Below are 27,630 nucleotides of genomic sequence, written 5' to 3'. Positions count from 1 at the left end.
TCTGTACGGTTCTATAAATCTATAATCTGAGTATGTATACTTAATTAAGAGAAACTAGTGTATTCAGAGATAGGAAGGTCTGTATGGTTCTATAAATCTATAATCTGAGTATGTATACTTAATTAAGAGAAACTAGTGTATTCAGAGATAGGAAGGCCTGTATGGTTCTATAATTTCATCATCAATCAAATTCTGCTCAACTTGCTTTGTTTTAAAGTGGCGACTGTTGGTCATAAGTAAGGTCATATTGTTCAAATTTTACTCTTTTTAGATTTTGATTATCAAGCATATATATTTATGTGTAAAAAAAAAAAATTATAGTTTTTTACGTCATTAAAAAATCATCACCATTTCATGGTTTATCAAATTCAACATAAATAATATTAATTCTTTCACAATATTTAAGTCCTGAAAAAAAAGTTACTTCAAACACTTGCGATTATTAACAAAGGACTTGGTTGCAAAAATAAGCATCATCACAAGTTAATGTTGTTAAAATGCTTTGCAGATACAATCACAAAGGATTAACCCAGAACAATTATGACAAATATGGACAATCCATTCAAGCTTGTTACAGTTTTGATTTTGGATTATGATTGTTAGAACTAGGGTAGGTTTTTGAATCAGAATGAAAGTAGTCTAGGGACATATCAAATTTGAAATTTGATACTTTCCTACGATAGTTCAATATCCAGAATTGACATATACAGTTTGTACTGTGAAAATAATAACCAAAACAAGAAATTGTATCAACCCTGCACTAATACTTATTTCATGTATCAACCCTGCATCCAGAAATCAGTAAATGCTTGTTTTTGGCTCTAATTCCTTGTTGAAAACTTATGTGGTTTTGTTGAACAATTTTATAAAGACTCAAATTTTTGTCTTGAAACCAAAAAATGAATGAGGACAACAACATTATCATACAAATATACAACAAAACAATGTAATAAGTCTGCAACCAAGTCTGACAGCAGGACAAGTCAAAAGTAGCAGTATGATTCTTGGTTAATTGATAAGCAAGCAGGGTTATCTATAGGTCAAAGTTCATAGCATGCTACTCTCCTGACAAACCTGTGGTGGGTGGTTCTGTGGTTTCTATGGTTACTGTGGTTGTAATGTTAGTATCTGTAAAGGTTAAAGGTCAATGACTTGTTAGAGGTCATAAATATATATTCTGTTGATTAAGATGCATTGTGTTTATTGGCAAAGTTCTACAGCCTTCAATTAGTTTGCTTAACATATGGTAATAGCATGCAGGGCAGTATCAATTTCTGTTCTATATTCAGTATAATTCATACTATGCACCTCAAGCTTAATTCAAACGGTCAAATAATGATCAATATTTCATTCTGTACTATAGTTTATATACATAACAATAATGTACAACTATCTACAACCAACTATACCATTTAATTCTACTACTGGCTTAGTAAACTTTGTAATATCTATATACATGTAGTAACATATTCCAATACTAGTAAGCTATTTGAAATATAGTAAATCATGACAATAGAAAAATTGTAAATGTAAAGAAAAAACTAACTAAATAACAATAAAATGCTGAAGTTTGTTAATCAGTGATAGAGGTGCTGTTTAAGCTCACAAATAAACTAATCATGTATGTATTGAGTTAATCAATTGATTGCCTTATTATCATATCTGTGAATGTATTGTTGTACTTGTTGACATACCATACAAACAATTCGTCATCCTGTTTTTGATGTTCAAATCCCCATTACTCCACAAAAAAGGAAAACATTGCTTCCTTTTATCATAAATATTATTAAAATGTTACAAATGAATTTTTTAATTTATGGTTTTGTATATACAGACAGACAGTATACCATACAATGATGAATGTATAAGAATCATTTTAGTATTCAAAGGCCTGAAAGCTTCAATTCAAACCAACAGAATACCAAGTGGCAAGGCCACACCAAATTTTTTTTTTTGGGGGGGGGAGAGACAAAAATGAAGTGAGAACACAAATTCATCATATAAAAGTATCCTTTTAAAGTTTTCATGGCATATCAAAGAGAACAGTAATTTCTTGGTGTGGCCTACATTACTACTAAAGGATAAAAAGGTGAGGTAAAGAGCAAAATGATCTAGCAACACATGTGCAGTGATAGTGTATAATGAAACGGTGAATAGTGGTGTGATTCAAAACATGAAATATGAAAATAAAGTTAGAGAAAAAGAATAAACTGTCAATTACAAAAATAAATTAACAGAAAAATGAAAACTGAAGAAACATCAAAAAGTTAAAATCATAAAAAAAAGTCAAACATAGATCTAAAATTTACAGATTATTTGTTTTTCATCTTACATATATGACTTGACTAATTTAAGATATTTTTTATGATCTAATACAAAAACTTAGATATCCACTAATGAAGTAAATATTTAGCAGGAACAAAAATCATTTTGATTTGATCATTATTTCACACTTCAAGTGGCTGAACAGTAAAGGGTGTTAGTTATCGAGAATTGTTTACCTGTTGTCATAGTAACAGTTGTAGTAGATGGCGTTACTACTGAAGTTGTTTCGGTAGTATTATCGGTTGACACTGAAAGTTACTGTCAAAAATTACCATGTTCATACAGACATAAAAATGGGGAATACACACATATTTTTTTGGAAAAGTCCCTTAGGATAGATACATCTAATATAATAAAAGACAAATCCAATAAATAAACTAGAGGCTCAGGTAGACATGAATAGCTCATCTGGAACCATTTCTTAGCGAAATGAATTTTATATGTCAAGAATAAAAGAATACTCCAGTCACTGAAACCTTTCACTGTGGTTCTTATAATATATAAGCCTAAAACTTCAAAAATTACTATTTATCCGAGGCAGTTGGTATAGTTTTGCTTTTTACCCTTTGACTTTAAAGATGCTCTTCCACGGAAACACAAGTCACCTGCTCACAGTTTTGTTTTCTGATTGGCAATTTACTGATAACTTAGTTGCATTGAAAAAAACTGTATTGAAAATTAAGATGGCGTGCCATGTGTTATTTCCTGAATGAAACATAGAAACTTATAAGTCAAAACAACAAATTTTATTGCGTCTGCCATCTTTATTTTAACAATAGTACTTGTTTTTTTACTTAACTCAGTAACCCACTAATAGGAGTTTATTTCTTACCATGACTAAGTTGAATTTTTTGTATGGCTGAACATAAAGATAATTCATCAATTGAAAGTTCTTTTCTATTATAATGATTTTCATGATATTGGCTAAGAACTGCAAGAGTATTATTCATTTTTAAAAGGCCCAAGGTCTAACAAGGAGTTGACATACCACTTCAACCCATTGGAAACTTATGTAGTCCTTAGCAAAAGGATCATTTCATTTCATGAAAGTTTCTTTCTATTTTTTTTTTCAAAGTAATAACTATAGACTTCAAAAAAAGGTTTTAGAAAAAAAAGTGAAAAAAACTGTCATATAACCCTTATAACAATAACAATTGAAATGATTGTCAAGGGAACAAAAATCAGTTAATTGCACAATACTCTATAAAATATATTAACAAAATTTGGTAAAAATCTCTTTTATAGTTTCGGTGAAGATGAATTTTTTGTTTGACTGCTGAGGTCTAGTCTAGTAACAGCTGATAAAAGATACCCACAATAGTTCCGGACCGGATACTCAAAAGAACATCCATACAAAGTTTGGTTCCAATTATTGAGGAAGTTTTTTTGGAAATGATTACATGAAAATAGTTAATTAAAAAAACATAGCATGGGTCAACAGGATTTTATGAAAATTTTGCCATGTAAATTTCCATCTTACTGAACACTTTTAACTCAATTAGAATTTGTCTTAACCTAACAGCCTTAAAGACACTTGCCAAAAAACTTGACCTGTATGGCCTATTCTTAGTAACGGTGGCAATATTTATCAATGGATCACATTAGTTCTGGGCAGGCTACCCTATGGAATATTCATACAAAGCCTAGTTTCCAATTGGATATATTTTTCTCAGAAGAGATGATTTTCGAAGAATTGTTAATGATAAAAAAGACAAAAACAACAGAAGCCAAGTGAGAGCAATAGCTCACACAAAGCTATTTGGGCCAGGTCACCTAAAAATGGTCAATAAAAATAATCAAATTCAAATGATCCTTTAAAAAACATTTTCTTCAGAAGAAAACAGAAATTAAAAATGTCTATTTTCGATTAAAAAGCAAATACAAATAATCTTTGAAGCAATTACATGCATTACTATATATTACAATTTATTGGCATTCTTAAAGCACTAAAATTAAAGCATGCAAAATTAATATCTTGGATTTAATAAATCATTAAAGTGTATATTTATATGAAGGACATAATTCAAGCAAAGTTAAGAGGGAAACAAATAATCATTACTCATAAAATCGTCACACCCTTTGTAACTGGGTTTTTTTATTATTCACTCTTTCCAGATAATTATCCTTTAATAAAATTCTGGCACCATTTTGAGCATGGAACTAAAGTTTAGGTCAATCAAAATTTACATGTAAATAGAAAAGATCATTTTTATTCCAGTGCAAATGAAATGTGTTTATGAACAACAGATGCTGCCTAACTTTGGTAAGAACAAAGGTACAGATTTTTTTTTATTATTAACTTATTAAGTTAAAAATATACCCACTTTTGGCAGTTGTGCCTTTTAAAAGTCTGCTTAGCTTGGATTCATCTGAAGTTTTAATAAGCTAATAAAATACTGCCAAAAATAAATATCTTTTTTATTTTGTTTTTTAAATGTTCACCTTGTATATTCTTTCATTGCCATACACAGCCAATGAAAAAAAAAGTATTAGAGATTAGATATGCTGAAAATTCAAACTTGTTAAAAAAAAAAAAGATTTTTTTTTAGCTCGTGAGAGCTATTGCCATCAATTGGTGTCTGTTGTCGTCTGTAAATCATATATACTGTGAATACCAGTATTAAGAAATTAACTTCTTATCAAACACAAGCCAAAACTAGAGGCTCCCATAAGCCTAAATCACTCAGCTGGAAACGTAGGTTAAGGAACCATCATACCAATATTCATACAATACTGCTGAGTGGTTTCATTGAAGAAGATTTTTAAAATCAGCTTACATCAAATTCAATACAATATTAAGTTCAGGGGCTGTAAAATTTAGTTATAGATTCACTTTTTCAAGCTGAACTTATTACATTATAGATTGAGCTAAAAACAATGGTTCTAGAGATATCTGCAAAATGCTAGCTAATCCCCATGTTAAACTTTTATTATTGGTGGTCATGTTTTATTTTCATGGATCAAATGAGTAAAATCCAAAGGCGTTCATGCAAAATCCACTAATAAACAATCATACCAACTTTCATTTAATTCTGCCTTGTAGATTCAGAGAAGATTTTTTTTTTAAATTCAATTACACACAACAACAGACACCAATTGATGGCAATAGTTCATCTGGCCAAAAAAAGTTTTTTTAACCAGCTTGAATTTTAAGCATTTTTAACCTTAAAAGGCATAACTTTGGCAAAAATTAGTACATGATTAACTTTCACAGAATAAGTTTTAAATCATTGGAAGACTTTTAAAAGTTGTAGCTGTAAGGAATTTTTTGTATGTAGGGCTAGTATGTAAATATACATGGTGTATTTATATAGAATATTTAACCAATGATAGAATGAATTTCTATAAATATACACAAAACAGAGGAAAATTCCACTTCAAACAATTTAGACCAATTTGTTTGACCTACCTGCTGGTGACGGCGTTGTTGTGGTTACAGTTGTGGATGGTGTTGTCGTTACCAAAGTCCCATTCACAATGTAAATAAACAAATACGGGGTCTGAAATATAATATACCTGAATTACTAAATATACATGTTTGTACATGTTTTGGGCTTAAAAAGCCTATGATTTGGAATGACATTTTGCTCTCACCAATCTGCTGGTGTTCACTTTTTCACTTGGGAAAGTGACTTTTTAAAAATTTCTCTAAAACAAAAACACAAAAAAAAATGTCTGCTATTGTATAATATATGTTGAACAAGATTGACAAGTTGATTACAATAAACAACTTAATACTGAGGTATGAGAGGCATGTTAATGAACATTAATTCTAAATGTTACCACCCTTGTGATTTGAGAGTACAGTGATTGTAGGGGATTCAATACTGATAACAAGTCTCAAAGAAAAGATGAAAATCCAAGTTATTGCTTAAAATTAAGGATACGTGTGACTTTGCCATCATAAATGCCACTGAAATTATATTTTAAGCTATGATCATATTTACAGTCAAACCTCGGTCGCTCATACTCCAAGGAACCATTGAAATGTATTTGAGTTATCAGAAGTTCAATAGATTGAAGTTAGTAGATTTCTGGATTTTTTCATTGCCAGTCTGACTTTATCGTTAGAAATTGCTTACTTCCTACAAAGTTTTGTTAGTTCTATGATAATTTTCATTCACTATCAGAGGGTTATGTTGATTGTGGACATTATAAATGCTGCGTTTTGCTTTAAAAAAGTGTCAGATTCCTTGGTCAATAATTATTGTCATCAAATTTTCTTTGATGCTTTCATCATACCAACTTCGGAACTTTTTCGAACTTCAATCAGAACTACGTTAGTTTAAAACTATGTAATAAGTGATGACTTAAATATTACTTGTAATTAAATAAAATGATACTTTGATTAATGATAGGGTTTGAGTTTTCCACACCTTTTATTACCAAGGCTGACAAAATGACTGCCTAGTTTGAGTTAATGAGGGTTATTATCTAAGATTTATGACAGAATGGACCGACTAGTCAGATCAAATGCTCGAGAAATCCACAGTTATTTATACTGATTACATAAGAGAAAAGTTTGGTACTTTGAATTGTGTTTGAGAAATTCATGGTGTTCAAGGCATCCAATTTTGAGCGAGTGAAGTTAGACTCTAATAAATACCTTTTTTACTGCCAATATCAATGAGCTCTAATATTAAAAATTAAGAATGTGAGAAGACTACATATTCAGACTTACAGTAACAACCCTAAAACCTGTGTAATAGGACTGAGCATTGAATGATGTTGTTCCAGTACAGTTGTTGGTATTCAATTCTGTTATCTGTCGAACACATGAAGATTCTTCATTCCGCAAATAGGCTAGAAAAAAAAATGATTTCATTACAATATACACTGTAAGAACCAAACTTACAGACTATTCAAGAAAATTTTACATTCATATTTTTTCGTAAACCTTGCATGTTTCAAACGGTTAAAAAGAAATGCCAACTGTCAAATGTGAACAATTGAAAATCTTTTTTGAAAACTTTCTTCAGGGAGTTGATGGAGTGATAAATTTACTGGTTTGATACATTAACAAGTTCATCAAGAAAGCTTTTCTGAACTAATTCCCCATTCAATAATATTATTGAATATGGTACTGTATAATGAATTAGATAACTACAACTCACAAATCTGATAAGCATCCAAGTTTTGGCATTTTCTGACAAAACTAGGTATTCTAAAATTATTTAAAAAAAGCTTCACTAAACACAACATAATAAAACTGCAGCCCATTGAACCGTAACGTTGGGAACCTCTGTAGACACACAATTCATGTTTGACACAGTCTTGGAATAGTGGATTGACTGCATTTAGACACATTAATTGTCTTGCACAATCAATTGGTAATGCAGTCTTTTGCTTTAAAAAAAAAATTGAATTACAAAACTGAGTACGAAGGTACAGACTGATATGGACCCTTTAATGATGTATAGATCGAGCATGAGCTAGACTGACAAAGGACTAACCAAGCATTTTTTTTAATCAGATGACAGAATAAATAAGCAAATATCCTCTCTAATATTTTTTACTGCATAGACAACAGACACTTGCTTATTTTGAGTACTGTATCATAATTAACATTATGTCATATTTGACCGATCAAGATCACAAAATGGGTGCCACTAATAATATAAACAGAGAAACCAATTATTTCACTTTATCAGTCAATACATCTATCCCTAATAAAAAGGATGGTGGAGCAAAATACACCTAGACAGTCCTAACGATCTGTGCAGCAAAACTTGCAGGTTGTATAAAGTGGACAAAGTAAATGATTTTCTGAAATTCTACCTTAAGAATAAAAAATGCATCCATTGAAAAGAAGAAGATATTGTCATAAACAATATTTACTTTAAATAAAAACTTTTAAAATGAAAAGAACTGTCTTATCAGATTGGCAAACAAAACAAAATTATAATTCATAACAGTTTTATATTTCTTCCTCTTCTTCAAATACTTTAATTGCTATTACGGAACTGTTTAAATTAAAACTAGTTTTTTTAAGCTAATAAAATTCTTGGTAAAGTTAATGAAATATGTTCTAATTACCAATATATAAACCATATACAAACTTGACCTGTTTGTAATGGTTCACAATAATGTATAACAGTTCTAGTAATTAACATATATTTTTAAAATAATTTTATGTATTACATTTGTATGTCACCTGCTTTTCTATTTGTTTTGTACAGTGCTTAGAATAATTGCTGTATTTGAAAGGCACTGTATAAATATGTATTGTTGTTATTGTAAAGTTTGAAAAAGATCAAAATTGGATTGAAATAAAAACAGAATATACAGACATACATAAAAACCACTTTATACCCATGACTCATATAGTAGGGGTGTACAAAATATCAGTGTCTACATTAAATTTTTAAGAGGGAACATAATAAATTAGAAGCAAAATCTGTCTTCTATACACTCAGAAGGTACTTAAATCCATGGATATTACTTATCCTTGATCAATTTTTTTCAATTAGTGGACTTAAGAAAAATTTTCAATGAAAATTTTTCATTTATGTGGTTCGACCCCAAAATCCATAAAATTTTGAAAAACTGTGAGCAAATGTCACTAAAGAATACCTCCCCAGTAACCCAACTATAAACAGGAAGTGGAGGAATTCTCAGTCTTAAATTCCACAATATGGCATACCTTTACACAGCTTCTGTCATATATCAGTAAAAAATACTTGTGGACAGACATACAGACGCCATGATCATTATATATTATACTTCATATAAAATTCTACATTTTTCATTGGTTTACAAAGATGTTTTTTTTTAGAATGTCACCCTCCCTTCATGAAAACGATATTTTCTCCATCTTTGCCACCCTTATGACAAAACTACCACCCACTCTAACCAGAAATCTTTTTATCCTTTGCATTCCATTCTCCTCTTTTTTTATACTTTTGCCAAAACAATAAAATTTGTTGAAAATGAACTTTGCAAATGTAAATGAAGAAAATATCAAATGGCTAATAGGAATGCAAAGGGTAGACAATGAATGGTGCAAAGAGGAATGGGACTGACTGTTCAGTTATTTCAGAACAGTGCAAAAAAAGAATGGGACTGCTCAGTTATTACAGAATAGTGCAAACAGAAATGGGACTGACTGTTCAATTATTACAGAACAGTGCAAAGAGGAACACAGGAAAGTTAAGGCACTTCAAATGTATTTTCTACTACATAAAATAACTAAGTTATAAAGTGCTACAATGGCATAAGCAATGTTTACGTCAACATCTGCAGACGGTTACAATTTTCCATTTAGAAGACACTCTTTTGGAAATGCTATCTAGATATATTAGAAGAAAAAAGAAAATAAATAAAATGTTTCAATCATCTCTTCAATTTTCAGCTAAGATATTCTTTAAAAGTTTTCTTTTTTTCACATTTCTTACAATTTTAGTAGGTGCGGTTTATTTTCCATACATGGAAAAAGGCATTGTTTACAAGCTTGACCATTTCACAGCACCCCCTTTTAGTAAAATTATTTACTCAGTGTTTCATTTGTATGTGAATATTACCCACATGATCATAATAGTCTATACATTTACAACATTAAAACATCCATAAAATCTTGAACACAGGCGTGTAACAGCAATAAAATGCATCTCCTAAACAACTCATATCCGATGAGTGCTATATATATATAGATCAACGAAATGTGCAGCATCATGCACACTTGTATTACAAACTTAAAACATTCACTGTGATACAGTAGATAAGGTACGAATGTGCACGGTTATGATAAAGTACATAAGTGAAAGAAACACCAGATATCTTAATTGTATAACCCACTGTGTCACTTAATCTGGAATCTAAAAATAGATCATTTGAGCGTTTGTAAACAAAAGAGAAACGAAAGTTGGACACGTACTATGTCGGTGTTTCATCTCGCCCGACATGTTCCACTCAATCGAATTTCTTGTGTCATACATCAATTGAACCGGAATGAAATAAGGAATCTATCTGTATCTGGCAAAAAATCGTGAGGTATAGTGAAACAAAATAATCTTTCGCTGACTTTGACAGATTAACAAATTTCACTACACAACGTATTTCTAATATGATTTTCTTGACTAATCGGACGAGTCATTTCTTTTTCCAGCAAAATTCAGGACAAATACATAAATACAAACTATCTTGCCAAATTTTAACAAATTTAGTAGCGATTAACAAGTCAGGCAAAAGTATTTTATAGTTGAGTAGAAAGATATCAGGAAATGATCACGTGATTCACAAGGGAAAATCCAAATAAATCGAAAGTAAAATAATCATGTCTTTTCAAACCTGTTTTATCAAACAAACCTCATAGAAAACGTTTAATAGCAATTTTAGTCATTTTAAAATAGTTTTACTGTAGAATGCGACCTAAAAGAATCTTTTTTATAAATTTCACCTTAAACGGCCTTAACCGTCCTGCGATAGGGACTGACTGTTCAGTTATTACATAACAGTGCAAAAAGGAATGGGATTGTTCAGTTATTACAGAACGGTGCAAGGAGGAATGGGACTGTTCAGTTTCTATTATCGCTATTTTGTTTAAAATCCCTTTTATCTCGCTATACGATAATTTTCAATCTCATGCCAGTCAAGAGAGAATGGAAATTATCCTACAGTTGCACATAGCATTCTGCCAAAAAATAGTTCCGAAAGGAAACCTTGCAATGCTTAAAAAGCTTACATATTTTGGTTAGGAAAACTGAAAATAAAAGAAAACTAATACCTTATACATTAGCGATAAACAGATTATTTAATATTTTTTCAACTCTAGATGAGCATGAGAAACTCTCTCTTGTTGAAAAAATATCAAATAATTCAATATTACAGAATGGCACATCAGATAGTTTTGAGAATTTATCAAAACATGAACCTAATGATATTCTGTATAATATAACATACCACCTGCAGTTGTGGGTGGTACACTATATCACCACACTCAGAAAAAAATATCTTCCTCGACTTGCTTCATACACATGTATATAGTATACCACAAACAACTGCAGACAATATAATCATACTCTACAAAAAATAGTTCTTCCAAAATAAAAACCATACCAACTGGGCTGTCAGAACAGGCAGTGGATGAAAGAGATCTAGGGAGCTGAAGGTTTCCTACGACCAGTGTCTCATAAACAATCCGCACAGGATCTCCAACCTACAATATACACAATGAAATCAACCAGTGTCTCATTAACAATCTGCACAGGATCTCCAACCTACAATATACACAATGAAATCAACCAGTGTCTCATAACAATCCACACAGGTTCTCCAACCTACAATATACACAATGAAATAAGTACATCAATATCAAACTAGAAGCCTTGTTTGTCACAAAATCCCCTGCATTATTAGTTAGCAGTGATTTTAGTAAATCAAATGTTCCTGTAAGACACTAATGATGCCCCGCTCGCTAGATTTGTCAAATTAAGAACATGTTTATTTTTGTATGAAGACATGGATTGCAGATTCAGAAAGGGTATGTACTGTTGGCTGATGCAGTAAATATTTGGTATGTTGGCCTAAGCACTGCAAAAATATTTGCAATGAGAAAAAGAGAACTGATGGACGAACTGACTGACTCATAAAAAATGTTAATACCCCCATTAACAAATCCCAAACTTTGTTGTTTGGGGTATATTTCTGACAAAAATTACAAAGTCCAACTATCACCTAGTTCTGTAATATTCCACAAAAATCAAGATCCTATGACCTTGCACACCATCCTTACGTGTAGAAACATCCTGCAAAAAATATTTTAGATGCAGTTCAAAAACTACAGGAGGAGATAGCAAGACAAGCCATACATGTATACCCCTATTTCTGGTGAAAATGACTATGTCTAACTATCAACAATTTCCGTAATATTTCATGAAAATCAAAATCCTTTGGCCCTGCACATCTTCATCATGTTTAGAAATATCCTGTAACTGTACAAGGAGATAGCCGGATGAAATGGTCGCAAAATGGCAGTATTTTGGAAATAGCTGCCTTAAAAAACATTTCAATACTGCCAGTCAACACAAAGTTTCATATTTATCCTTAGAGTAGCTTTGACTCCATTATTCTTCTTTAGTTGAGGAAAATATAGCAAGTAAGCATTTTGTCCCCTATGTTCTATCTTATGTAACGACAGCCGTGTTTTTCAATGTTTCAAACATTTTAAACATTCAGTTTGCACAGAATACCGTAAGAAACTTTTCAAGTTCCATTTAATTTCTGAATAGTAGTTTCAGAGAAGATTATTGAAATAATAGCATCAAAAACAGTCAAAAATGTCAAAATGGCCAATAACTCCAAACATCACATTTCAAAATTTGACCACAAATAGACCTCATCATGCTGAACACTTTTACCCAATCAGAATTTGGTTTAGCCTAACAGTTTTGGAGAAATATAAAAAAAAAACTGCTGTCTGACCCCAATATTCTATTTGTAGTAATGGCAACAAACACGAACTATTTGTAGGATACCCTAAGGATAATCATGCATATGTTTTACCTAAATTCATTCAGTATTTTTAGAGGAGAACATGCTTGAAAAATTGTTAACAATGAGGATGGGAACATAGTGATGGCAATAGCTCACAAAGCAAACAGCCAGATGAGCTAAAATAAAAATAAGTAGCATTTTTAGGATGTATCATACATCATAGAATTTACATGATTCTTACAAAGACAAGACTGCTACTTAATTTTTCCAAAGTCTTGTGAATATATTAGATTTTAAAAATTTAACAATCTTTTAGATTACTATTCTGAGATAGTAACTATGTGATATTTGAACTAAAATTTGCATGAGTATTTTTTCACTTATTATAAAAATTAACAACCAGTAAATGGTACGAAAGAAGAAAAAATGTAATACCAAAAGTAAATGTGCACTAATTAACCATATTTTACACTAGTGAACTATAGGGCTATTGAATGAATATATTGGAATATCATTCTACATAATATAAATACATGTATATGTATTACACTCCCAAGCTTATGCAATACATAATATTTTTCAGGATAACATGGTTTGAAATTAGCAGGACCCATTGGCCAATGGCCCCTAACATATGGTGTGGGTTACTAAAATGTCTACTGTGGTTGTAAAGAAATAAACAATCATTAATGGCTACCAGAATGGAAGCTCTGGGCTACCAAGCCAAAATTTGAAGTTAAAACCCTGAGGTGATATTCCCCAATAATTCATGCAATCACCATAAAGAAACATTGCTGTTCTACTAACAACTGTCAATTAATTATTACATTTATTGTAAAACTAGGAAACCGAGCGGAAATCTACAAAATAATCAGAAAACTGATGGGTGTAGAAGCTGCATGTAACACATATAAAAAATGAATAGTTTATTATGCAAGAATATAATTTTGACAACCCAAAAATAATATACAAATTCAGTCAAAGAACCTGCATAATGTCAGTAATTTAGACAAAGGTATAAATATAACACTAAATAATTATCAGTAATAATAATAAAATATTAAGTCTAGGCCGGGGTTGGGCTAAACAAAAACAGCACCTTCAAGTAAAAGCATTACGGAATTCACCATCTAAAAACACTTGAAATACAGGAAGATGTGTATAAAAAGAGCTACAAAGTTTATCGTTAACTGTATAAATATAAGTCCAAACGTGACAAATAAACAGGTCAGGGGAATGACACAGCCGATCCCTGGGACAGTCGAATTTCGAACTTACCAACTTTGTTTTTGTTAGAAACAGCAATGTCAGATTGTCAATGACAACACATGAAATTTCTTGCAATATGCTAATTTCGTGGAATAAAAGACGTTCATAACACCGACGTGACTGACAAATATGCAGAGCAAATAAAACATAATTATATACAACAATATTCTATAACAAGACTAATTTACTCAAAACACAGAATTTAAACCTGTATCTAACCAGTAGTGGTATGAAAATTAGTGTGCCCCAAAAAAACAATAACTCTACTTTGGCGGAAAATGTAAACATCAAAATAGCTACAGAATTCTGTTAAAAAGGATAATAATTCCCAAAATACTTCAGGATAATTCTGAAAGATGAAATTCATGTATGTGAAAACGTATTTCACAACACATTGCTTTACTCTGGACTCACCTAACCTGTCTTGTTCTGATTTAGAACATAACAATGTCTTTACTCTGAACTCTACTAACCTGTTTTGTTCTGATTTGGAAGGTAACAATGTCTTTACTCTGAATGCACCATATTGATAATGCTTTGATTTTGAAGGCAGCTTAAGTATTGAACATACCCTATAATAGTTTGCAATTGAAGATTGGCCAGTAGTTCCAGTCTGGTATGAGAAACTGCCATATGTGTTGACATAGTTATTAAAAGTTGTTTCATCAGTGACCAGGTTTGGAGCTGTGTAGTAATTTCTTTCTTGATCTGTTAATATAACACAAATGCTTGTAAGGGACAGAAAAGGGTACAATACCCCAGGGTTTTAGTAAGGATATCATAGAATTTAGTTACCTTTACTTGTAACTGATCGAAAGTCTTATGAAACAGGGCTAGTATTTTTTTAAAGTGTTAAATATGGAAAACTCGACAAATAAATCAATTCTAAAGTTATTTCTTTCTGTGATAAATTTTGAACCCATCTTTAAACACCAGAATTTCTTCACCCTTCATAATTCTCTATCCTACAATAACTAAGTGTTAATACAAATTACTTACAGTTGTCAAAATAAATACAGAAAAGTCCATCTTGTGTGTAGTTTTTTGAAAAAGGAGCATTTTCTAGTAACAGGATGTTCTTTTGTACACACATCTTATTATCAACACTGTAAAAAACAATTTAGACAAATTAACAAAATATTAGAGATGCATGTATCATCACAATGGCTAAACAATAACACAATATTTCTGCATATTAACAATCATGCTAGCCATATATCAAGTTTAAAAATTCATGACATGTGGATGACAATCAAATGTAAGAATCATTTGATGAGAAACATTCATATGTTATATCACTTGATAGTGATAGTCACTTCAATTTTCATGAACTTACATTTAAAATAAGTCTCAGTCTGAACTCAAAATCAGTTTTATCTACCAATTACTAACTTCCTTTAGTAAAACAATTTACCTATTTTCTTATCACAAATTTTTGAATTTTCATCAACAAAGTAATACTACTACAATTTACATTCTATTTCTAAACAGTACAGGCTGAGTTCTCTAATTACATACTAAGAATTCCCTCCATTTATATTAAGGATATGTCATTATCATTACTGAAATTTCCTATGTAGAACTGAAATCTGACGACCAATCTACATTTTATTGTTTACTTCGGGGACACTGAAACACTGCATTACAATGCAACATCTTCTATTTATTGATTTTTTAACACTTTTATCATGTAGAAATAGATAGTTGTTATTTTCATTGATACTTTTACACAGAAATTTGTTTTGCTTTTAATGGTGAACTCAACCCTCTGTAATTAATAAATCATGCATTATGAATGGTAGATTGGGACCCTTGTGACAAGACTTACTCTATACCCATAAGGACCTTTACATTTCATATAGATCATTCTAACCCTATAAAAGATTTTCCGTTTTTTTTTTTTGGTGGTTTTTGTAGTTCAGACTTACCACTAATTTTTTTTTTGGTGGTTTTTGTAGTTCAGACTTACCACTAATTAACTTCCCAACCAAATGAAAATTTCAATAGAAAACTTTGATGGTCTAAGAAAATCAACAAATTCAAAAACAGTAAATCCAAGAATTTTAACAAACCATGAAAATTGATTCTCACAAATAAAGTTTCTTTTATAATACATGTACATTTATACTTTATATGTTTCATATATCTACTATTAATAAAGGCATCAAAAGTAACATACATGTACATTTAACATTTTAGCAGTATTAAGGACATTCCTAGTGTCCTTGTTACAAGCTTTTTGTTACAGTAATTACCATTCTAATCCAATACATGTATGAACAACCATTTACAGTCGAGGTAAAAATCATTTTGGATCATGTTTAGCTTCTTCCTATAAATGTACAACCAGTTAAAAAAATCATAGGCAAATTTCTGCTATTTCAATGGGGTAAATAAAGCACACTCATCAAACAGCCTTATTGTTTTGCCATGACCAAAAATGTGAGTTTTTCTCTCTTTGATTCAATACCTTCCTGGTGACTCCAGACATTCAGTGAATACATCTCTATCAGCTGGTGTACAGTCCAAATCACAGCAACAATTCACATCACATGCATTTCCTGTCAAATCACACGGACATGGAGCAATATCTGGAATGTTGGAAAAACATAAACATTCAATACAAAAATGTGTTATCTAGAAAGAAATTAGATTATCCCTAAGGAAAGTAAATATCCAAAGAAGTAGGGGTAGTAGATCACTAAAATATAAATCATACGATACCATAATTGACAGTTTTAATTGGGAAGTTTGAGTATTAATCACTTTTTTCTAAATCAATTATAAAATGAAGTTTCTGATGAACTTTGAACTTGGATAAGTATTTTAACAAGTATTTTAAGAATATTCTTCTTGTGTTGTAAAGTCATATAAAAATCTTACAATACAACCTAATTTGAATGTTTACTACATGAGTCTAGTATAAATGTATAACAAACATGAACTAAAGTATCGTCAGGGTTCCCACTAGGATTTTTACATGGTAAGTGCTGGGACTCATCACTTTTTGGAAAGCTGATTCCCAGATGAACTTGGTGGGTCCCATCCTTTTCCTGGTTTAAAACCAATTTGAACGCTACATTCATTATTTTAGTGTGTACATACATGTTGTAGTACTACATACATGTATGTACAATAATACAAAACCGTATCTCACTGCAATTGTGCATGTCATCCATATTAAATTGTGTAAACTAAGCATTTTTTTTTATTTGAAAACAAACTTATTCTGTTTGCTGGCTTTAAGCCATAACTCATAATACATTGTACATAATGCGTATTTAGTTCCATGTACCTACATGTAACTATATTTATAATACTAACATACCTGCCAACTTTTGAAAATTCCCATGGGGGTTTTTATGTGGGACAATGTGTAAACCGACATTTTCAGGACATATTTTGCAAATTGCATGGGTTTTACTGTACTAGTCTATAGTAATGTATGAATGAGACAATCACTATATCATTAAAAGGCCTTTTTTCAGTTGAACAACATGTGCATGCACTATAATAGATTGAAGTTTGTGAGCCCCCTTTTTTGTGTTGTATTCCTCTAAACCTAATTAAAATTCCTAAGTTTTATCAAATTCAAAAAAATAAATAAAAATGAGAAAACTTTTATTTATATTCAAATTCATTTCTACTTTATGTGAATACACTGAGCAAATATTTCCTTCTTCCCATTGATGTCAATTGAAAGGGGTTAATATTCACGTTTTCATGGTTTGAAATTGATCAATTACATTCCAGCAAATTTATTAGTCAAAATGAGCCTAACTTGAATTATGTACCAGAGTGATGCTATAAAGTTTCTTCATAAGAAGGAAACTTGGGCAACTCTTACTTTTCATTAAATGCATACCACGAGGTGCAATATAAGGTGAAATGTAACAAATATTCAAGGAACAGGGTTATGTTGCTACAAGATTGAAGTCATCACTACAGAAGTTTTATGGTCGTCATCATGAACTCGTGGATCATTATGGTGTATCCATCAGCACCATGAAAACTGATTTATTCAACGGGTCATAGTTTTCCTTTCCTCGTTTGTCTACCCCGGACTTGACTTTTTATGAGCAACTTGGCGGGTGTTTCTAGAAAAGCAGAGGACGCTTACCCTACCGGTGCACCTGGTCCATGCTCCTAGTTTTTAGTGGAGTCCGAGTTGCTCATTTACTATTGTTACTTTGTATGTATGTTTTTGTTACTTTATGTTTTTTGTTGTGTATGTCTGTTTTCCATGTCTGGTCTTTGTCCCTGGAATACATTCTTTTCAAAAAGTTTTGATTACTGCTATAACCTTGGTTCCCTTGATTACTCTTTCCAAAATCATCACAACTTAATAGGAATAGCATTTCCTTTAATTATTGCAAACAAAACTTATGGGGAAAATAATGCACTGTTGAAATTACAGGAAATGTGAAGACTGCAGGTGAGGTAACTCATTTTGTATTAACAGTGATAATTTTAGAATTTGTTTACACATGTGGTTCTACAAATTTGAGACCTGTTTAAATGACAGTATTGTCAAATTAATTGTGGAGTAGAAATTAATCTTTAGTAAATGATTGGATGTTCACAAAATAGTTGTATATCCAATCAAGATTCATTTTCTAATTGTAAAACCCTAGTCAGCTGATTGCTCCTCAGAGATTATTTACCTGCCATAAAACGTTACATACCCTTACCTGTTTAGACAGCAATTAACACCTTCTGTCAGACTTATGACTCTTCCAATTAAAGAAATGAGATTGAAATTATTTGTCACAATTTTTTATCATATACTTCGTAGCTTAATTTTATTTTGTGAAAAAATCGTATAATGAACATCATGTGTAATTAACTTTGTAAACTTAAGGTTGTCCAGTTTGGGATGCACCTGATACTGTGAAGACGCGTCCCATGGACACACAATGTTTTAACTTGGCATGTCCAGCAAGTTTTCCTTGCATACAGGACACGTGTACTTACTTTATCGAGAACCCTGGTATTGTGTCTGATGGTTAGTGCAGTGGTTTTTCAGATGGAAAGAATAGGGTTTTTCATAGGACAATCATTTAAATGATACACATGTTACAACACCATTTTGAACCCTAATAGAGAGTGGGCAGAGCTTATTACTTTTGGAATGGAAGGGTAGCGGACACGTAATTTTTCAGCGGAATTTTTAAATATTCTGTTAGATTCCGGTTTTAAAAATCGTTTCTGCTTCATTCCATTACAAAGTTAACAAGCTCCGCCCACTCTCTACTACGGTTCAAATGTCAACAAAACAGGGTCTCTCATGGAAAATTATTGAAATTTCAATAATAAATGTAATTTTTGTAGCAAATTTGGTATCAGCATACAGGAAAATGATTCCAGAATCAAACTAGGTAGGTGTGAAATGCACAATTTCAACATGAAAGTTGTTACAAGCGGTTGAAGGGTGGTACTCCACAGTACCGCTAAATCTACAACTTTTTGTATGGCATTCATTCTGACCCCAACCCAACATATCAATATCCAAATAAAAAAGAGGAGGGTTGCAGGGTCAGAGGAAATTCGGACTACATGCTTAGTGGCAACTCTATAATTTTCTAAGTTAAATCATGTTCTCCTAATAAATTAGGTGCCTTACTAAAAACCAGGGTTTGGATACATACAATGTAATGAGCCAGTTGTGCACATATAAGAATTCTTCATAGACAGAAGTTTGTTTGTTGGGGTTTAACGTCCGAGCAGCAATATTTCAGCTATATTCAGATAATGAAAATGAAATGGATGATATAATGAACATGAAATGAAAAAAAAAGGATGGGTCACAAGGATAATAGGGTCGACAAATTTTGATTGCCACTGGAAAAAGGGGGGATGGGTAAGATCGGGCAATTTAGCCTATTGTGGCGGAGCGCAAAGGTTCCTACTCCTATCGAATACCACAGCAGGGTTCTTTAACGTGCGAGGAACATGGCATCTTTCCCAACACAGTGCACCACTATGGTTTGCGGTCAGGTTTTCCGTATTATAGCCTGACAACCCCAGCATGTAACACGCCAGGGGTACCCCATTCCACCACCTGGGGCACACATTCCAGTTGCTCTGTGGGCAGAGCGCCTAGCCCCCAGCTAGGTTTCTGAGCACTATTTAGCGCCTTACGACAAGCTTAGCGCTGCTGCAGGCCTATTCTTTAATCACCTGGACCTGCACAGGGGCATAGATAGAAGACTCATGAGTTGGGGAGGTGTGGCAGGATGGCTGACCTGCATTGTAATATGTAGAATATTTAAATAACATGTTAATTGGCTTTAATCTTTAGCAGAATCAGTTTGTCGTTGGTTTGTCACCTACTGCTAGCCTATAGCCGGGTTTAAACCTCAGTCAGTCAGTGGCAATGTCTGACGCAGTAATTTTGTGAGTTGAATCATACTCTGATGTTACATGCCAAATATCTTTCATGAAATTGAATACATATATATATATATAAGATTTGAGACCTGTGATTGAAGCTACTTGTGTTGGTGGTAACGTCGGCAGTGGGGTTGTTGTGGTTGTTGGGGGTTGAGTTGTAGCCGCTATGGTGGTGGTCTGTTCAGTAGTTGTTGTTTGATCAGTAGTTACTGCATTAGCGGTTGTGGTATTTCCAACAGGTTGTGTTGTTTGACAAGCAATGAAAGTAATAATATTCAATATAAAAATTAGAATGCAAGCTACAACAAGTCGACTATCCATTTTTGCCGCCATGATGTACACAAAGGTGGAATTGTGGGTAAAAGAAAGGTGACAGGATGATTCGGACCAGATCGAAGATGGACCATTACAAAATTGTATTCACCTCTACTAAAGAAAACATTTCATGGCTATCATATATTGAAACATGGATATGGTCATCTTAAACTAAACCTAAATAACCGCCCATTTTATATTGATAAAATAAACCAATGATTAATGATATTTTCTTAATAAAGTTTACATTCAAAACGGCCTACTAGCATTGATATTTATAAATTCCATAGGAAGAGATCAGTCATATGTAAATTCCGTGTAAGTGCACGCATATTAGCAATAGAAGTGCCGTGCAGTCACCGTAATGTTGATAGAAGCGAACGTTTGTGACGGACTATGACAAAATCGGACTACACAAAATCGGACCACAGTGTAACCGGACCCTGCAGTATATTTATGTTTATGCTTGGTCCGTATTTTGTTATGGTCCGATACATCATGCGTTTGGAAGAGACCTTTTGGCTAAAACCTAGCTTTCCTTTTCCGACTTGATTCTTTGTTAACGGGACGTGACCTGATAAATTGACTTAAATTTTTTTTTTATATTAAAAAGTTTAACTACAGGTTAAGAAAATTCTTCTACGATTATTTTAATCACAGCCACATCAGTGACTTTGTAACACATGTACTGATTTTTTTATCCTATAACCTAGGAGTTAAAATGGGCAGGGACTTATTCTAATATACATTCCCTAAACAGGGCGATAATCGATAAGACCTAATTTATTTAATATATTCATTAATGATTTACCAATGTATCAGGGCACTCTTCGGCAAGATAGGTTATGCTTGAGATGTGCATCTAGTAATGAAATAGAGGATAACACATATTTTTTATTTAATTGTTCAAAATTTAATAATGATAGAATCACTCTTTATACAAGCATAATGATAAATCGTCCAAACTCCATAAATTTAACCTGTGAAGAAAAATTGGTGTGGGTGATGAACTTGGAAACTATAGATATTCTTACTGGTTCATCTACATTTATAACGAAATACAAAATTCTACCAGTGGTGTAAGACAACATGGTGGTTAATTATTTCACATTATTTGATCATTCTTGATATTATATTGAATCGTGATTGGGTATAGCATACACATATTAGTATATAATTTGAATTGCATTCGAATTTTCTAATTTTTTTTACCATAATATGACCCTTAAACCTTTATCTACCCTTGGTGACTTATGCAACTAAATAACAGTCTATTTATTATTGTTTGCTTACATCAGACACGATGAGGTTTATGATAGGGTACATGCATTGTGCATGTATAATGACATTATTATATTACCCAAAAACCTGTGAGTATCTACCTTTGGTGACTTTTGCAAGAAAATAACCATACTTATATACGCTTGTTTACTTGTAGAAGACACGAGGTTTTTATATAGGGTATATACCTGTCACACATGTTCACATAATATTATTATTGCTGATTTCAATTAATATGCTTAATATTAATATTACCCATAAATCTTTTAGTATCTACCCCGATGACTTTTTCAACTGATTACTTTCAAAACATAATCATTGTAGTACGCAATTCAAATACCTATCACCCCATAGCGAATCCCAACTATCATACTAATCATTTTTAATATCAAAAATTCAATTGAATTTATAATATTAAAAAACTATTATTGAATATTAGAAGTTGATTTTCTAATATTAGAAAATGAATTTGTCGTATTCAATGACGATTTTTTAATATTAGAAAATCATTTTGTAATATTAAAAAATGTAACTGATTTTCTAATATTACAAATTCATTTTCTAATATTACAAATTCATTTTCTAATATTACAAATTCAATTTGTAATATTACAAATTCAATTTGTAATATTACAAATTCAATTTGTAATATTACAAATTAGATTTCTAATATCACAAAACACTTTTTTAATATTAAAAATTCAATTGAATATCTAACATTAAAAAACGGTTTTTTGATATAAGAAATTGATTTTCTAATACTAGAAAATGGATTTGTCGTATTCTGTTGCGATTTTTTAATATTAGAAAATCATTTTGTAATATTAAAAAAAATGTGACTGATTTTGCAATATTGCAAAGGGATTTTTTAATATTACAAATTTATTTTCTAATATTACAAATTCATTTTCTAACATTATAAAATGTGTGATACTTTATAATATTACTAAATCAGGAATTTATAATATTAGAAAATGAATTTTTAATATTACAAAATGAATTTCTAATATTAAAAAATCTTTTCTGATATTAAAAAAAATATTTTGTAATATTAAAAAATCATTTTCTAATATTACAAAATATTGATTTTTGTCCACTTTGGCTTGCCATAAAGATGCATTAATTATGTCATCCATTTTGTAAAGTACATTTAATAAATATCATAATACAGATCATAAAAGCAGCCTCAGATTTTAAAAACATTTTAAAGGTGCCGGGCTTCTTCAATGGAAAATATTTTTCACAATAAAACTTCGAGTAAAAAGAGACCAAGAATAAATAGTAATTGGTTTGATTCGCCTGAATATAGCTAAAACATTGCTGCTCGGGCGTTACATTAAAAGCATGTATCTATTGGGGTCCTAAGATTAAATTAAACTACAAAAACCGTGCAATACTCACGGAATAGAAACTCCCACTCATCAATATGAACACATGAAACCTTTTAACCTCGATTAACCTTTTAATGACTTGGAACAAAATCTAAAATAAGAGGTGTACAATGGGCACATGTAATATAGATTCTGTAAAAGTTGCATTCAGTTCAATTCAGTGGTATACAAAATGTATAGGAGAATAACGGAAAAGAGATCCCGACCATGTCCCCATATTGACAAAAGGCAAAATGTATGTTCTATATGAAACCCGAAAATTAATTCGGATCAAATTCTGAAATAGGAGGTGCACAATGGGAAGACACCCTTATCACCATATACCCCCACACTTTGCAAGTGACAACATAACAAGATTGGATCATGACAGTATTCAACAGTTTCTCCCCACTGTGGAGACTCCATAGAGGATAACTACCACTTTTTAATATCGTGTCCGAATTATCAACCTCAGAGGTGGGCGCTGCAGAGTGTCTGTGTGGAATTGAAGGTCCATTACACCTTGCAGAACTTGCTATTTGGACTATTTCGAAATGAACAGTTTACGTTTGAAAAATGTGAAGATTTTGCTTGCAATACAAGATTCTTATAAAGTACCAAAAGATTTCAGTAGTACATATTGACTCCTTTATTTAAAGCTGATGGTAATTTTGACTTGTTGACAGACTTAAATCTGTATATTTTATTTTATTGCTTTTATATAAATTTAAAATAACTCCAACTGATATTGCTATTAGCAGTCGGAGGGACGGAAATGGGATTCAGTTACCTATGCCCTTTTTCGGAACTGATAAGTTACGCGTAAAAACTTTTGGAAATTTCTTAAAAACTTGGCTCAAATTTCATTACGATCGATATTTTTTTTGTGTGAAGAAGTGTAATATTTGATAAGATTTGGCCAACATACATTTTTTCCTCAACTGAGATAAATATGATATTCTCAATAATAACTTATTTGATTTATTTTTAAATAATTTTTATATTTTCAAAATAGATTGCAGTAAATATCTTTGATATGAATACTAAAAGTCAGATTTTTATTTCCGTTGAAGTCATCTTTTTAAAAAAAATAATAGAGGTATCATTTTTTATATGTGTGTATATTTCTTAATTGCATACATGTGCACTAATTGCATGTTGCCAGGCGCGAATTCTTGGACTGGTGTGCCAGGCGTACCCCCCCCCCAACAAATCGCTAAATCGGTAAGGAAAAAACTTCACCACAAGTTTCACCCCATAACATTTTTTGCCTTGCTTTGCTTTTTATTCATTGGACGCCCCCTCTCCGGAACTCAAATCCTGGACTGCCCCTGGTTGCCTGGTATGGAGAGAATATATATATAGACTTAGAGCCTGCTATCAATTCTTATCGAATAAAATATGTTTAAAACAAACAATAGTTTTTGGGCAAAAATAAGACTTCTCGGCAATAGGGTGAAATGGATTTTAAAAGCTTTACAACTGGCAAAAATATCGGCAAACTAATCCCTTTTCTGATTCAGTGTCCGGAGCTGTTTTCTGATTTGGCCGTCAGTGGGTGGTCAAATCAGAAAACAGCTCCGGACACTGAATCCCAAAGGGGATTAATCGGCAAACATCTGCACAGTCTATAAGTTTAAATTCGAATTTATTGTGACGGGTGTTTCAATGAGTTCACGGAACCGGCGACAGTGTTATATATTTTTAAAGCAAACCTCATTTATGACTAGCCGTATGGCTATTGAATCAAAGTACTCATGCACTGAAGCAATTTATATCGATCGTATGAATTTTTACGCCTCAAATAATCGTCAAATTGCAAAAAATGAGATAAAAAGAAAGTACGGGGGTCGAATTAAATGTATCTTAACACAAGCTTAATTCCTTAATATTATTATTTTTGTTTAATATTGAACTCAGTTACGAAACACACATACACACACCAAAATTCGTTATACATCGTAGCAGTGCACCGGTTTGGGTAATATTCAGGTTCGATATAGGTTTACATAGAACACCCATATGAATGCATACAAAACTCTCGACATAGTGCACAATTGAGCTACAAACTACTAGCTGGCCATTCCGAATTTTTCAGGTCGAAATTTAATTTATCGACCTCAAGGTCGCAACAGTCTGTTAAATCGTTCAAATTTAATTCACAATCATTGAAATAAATCATATCCTTAGACACGCGTTCCTTTAAACTAACTACAATTTTCAGTTGATAAGCTTTATAACTCAAGTGCAACAAGTTATTCGATAGACATATATGTGTCATGTAAAAGCGCTTAGTTTCTGGGCACCTAATTTTCTAATACTAGTATTACAAATCAAGTTCAATTTGTAAAGTCACAAAAAGTGTGATATTTTATAACATTTCTAAACCAGGAATTTGTAATATTAGAAAATTTATTTTTAATATTACAAAATGAATTTCTAATATTAAAAAAATATTTCCTTATATCAAAAGAATAATTTTTTTAATATTAAAAAATATTTTCTGATCTTACTATTGATTTTTGTGCACTTTGGCGTCTTACAAATCAAGATAAATACATGTAACAAATTCAAAGAATTAGGACTGCATGTATGGTCGTGAAAAAGAGAATAGATCATAGGCCTCTTGTGTAGTCACCTCAAGTATTTACATATTACATACACATGTATATATCAATTAAGGAATTAAGGATTCCGTGGGATTGTTACAAAATTGGTATACGTGAAAAATTGAGATTGTGAACCTTTAAGTAACTAAATAGTAGATTTTTCTCGATGGGTTATAAACCAAAATAAAATACAAGTATAGATTAATTTCCCAATGTTTACCCTAGTACACAAGTTTGTTTTTAGGAACACTGGACAACTGCATGGTTTTTTTGAGAGAAAAAAATAGAATGCCATCATTACTTGAATTATTAAAATTTGCATATATAATGTGTAAATCAATAAAAATAATGTTTGTTTAATATTTAGCAAATTTAGTATCCTGCACAAATTAGTTTATATCAGAGCCCAGTTTAGATGTTCTTTCCCTTTCTTTCTATAGAGGATGTGTAGCGGACGTGAAAAAAAACCACTCTAGTTATTAAACAAACACTATTTGGGCTAAATTTTGGCATTGAAAGCGAACTTTTTCTATTATATGTACCATAGTTGTGTAGAATTTCTTTTGAAAAAGTGTGAGGTTATCTGCACATAACCTATAGAAGGAATTCTATAAACTTGAATTTAAATTTGATTGGTGAGCTAATAAGAAACGAGATAACCATATATATGTAATACTTCACTAAGAAGAAAAGTATGTCTCAAACTCTCAAGTAATATATTATTTTCGCCTTTCATACTTTATGACATTGAAGGTGACTGGACAGACAAAGTGTTAGACAAAGTGACACAAGGGAGCGACAAACAGACAAGGTGACCAAGTAATGCACAATTGAAATATCAGATTTCTTCCTTTAAAATGAAACTAGAATTTAATTTAATACAATTTTTATTTAGTAATCAAAGCTTTTTTTTCAAATCACACATATTGCTTTTAATAATTTCGGCACTTTTTCTTCGGATATTTTTGTAATGTAGTAATGAAATATACAGAGTTCATCACTTTATCCTTTTTTTAAAAAAAACTAAAACGATATAATTGAATAAACATATTTCATAACGTATCTACATAATTCAATTGTCAAGCTGAAAGAGTACGAAAGTTTAAGACACGTCTACTTCTACAACGTAAGAATTTGGAATTCCGCTCCTCCATACCGCAACGTTAGCATGGCACTAAGTCAGAAAATAGCTTGCCAGACAACCTCTAGCACTGCTGGAGTAAAGACACATCCATTCAACACACTTCCTCTCGGATCGACTTTGCCTTCTTTAATACTTTCATCGATGTGCGAGCTCAGTGTACTACTGGGCATGCTGACCGTTTCACATTTGATTCTTTAAGCGGTCTTATCCCCGGTTTGTGGCTCTAAAACATTAGAACATCCTTCAGCATGTTTGTACACTAGATGGGCGTTTATATTTATACGCACACTCTCGACAGACTTATTGCCTGTACGGGCCATAATTTCCTGCTCCAGCACCGCGGCCTGGTATAGTATGGTGACGCATGTTCTCTTATCGGGATGATTGGTGTAGTATCCTTCCAATTCTACAGTCGGCGCACATTTTTTTCATGATTGTTCCGATTTATTTATTCCGTCTGGCCGGACAGAAACTGACCTTTTCCCGTTCACGG

General features: G+C 31.7%; 1 protein-coding gene across 4 annotated transcripts in view; it reads right to left on the bottom strand.

Moving 5' to 3' along the window:
* LOC148609340 (tectonic-3-like) overlaps nt 1–20,783 on the bottom strand; it is a 34,199-nt gene extending 13,416 nt beyond the window's left edge. Inside the window, exons 1-9 of one of the 4 annotated variants that reach the window (XM_088542051.1) lie at nt 20,505–20,783; nt 16,496–16,616; nt 15,025–15,131; nt 14,597–14,733; nt 11,380–11,479; nt 7,007–7,128; nt 5,735–5,825; nt 2,502–2,573; nt 1,075–1,128 (exon numbers count right to left, since the gene is read on the bottom strand). In XM_088542051.1, the coding sequence (XP_088398177.1) occupies nt 1,075–1,128; nt 2,502–2,573; nt 5,735–5,825; nt 7,007–7,128; nt 11,380–11,479; nt 14,597–14,733; nt 15,025–15,131; nt 16,496–16,616; nt 20,505–20,751 (1,051 nt within the window). In that variant the 5' untranslated portion in view covers nt 20,752–20,783. The remainder of the gene's footprint in view (nt 1–1,074; nt 1,129–2,501; nt 2,574–5,734; nt 5,826–7,006; nt 7,129–11,379; nt 11,480–14,596; nt 14,734–15,024; nt 15,132–16,495; nt 16,617–20,504) is intronic. The other 3 variants (XM_088542052.1, XM_088542053.1, XM_088542054.1) reach the window with 3 other exon arrangements.
* Between the last annotated feature and the right edge of the window lie 6,847 nt (nt 20,784–27,630).

This window comes from Perna viridis, chromosome 8 (assembly GCF_037379345.1).
Source record: "Perna viridis isolate PV_CMFRI_1.1 ecotype Kerala chromosome 8, ASM3737934v1, whole genome shotgun sequence".
In the NCBI taxonomy this organism is placed as follows: domain Eukaryota; kingdom Metazoa; phylum Mollusca; class Bivalvia; order Mytilida; family Mytilidae; genus Perna; species Perna viridis.
The sequence above is the reverse complement of the archived record's forward strand: the minus strand, read 5'-3'. Positions and strand labels throughout refer to the sequence as shown.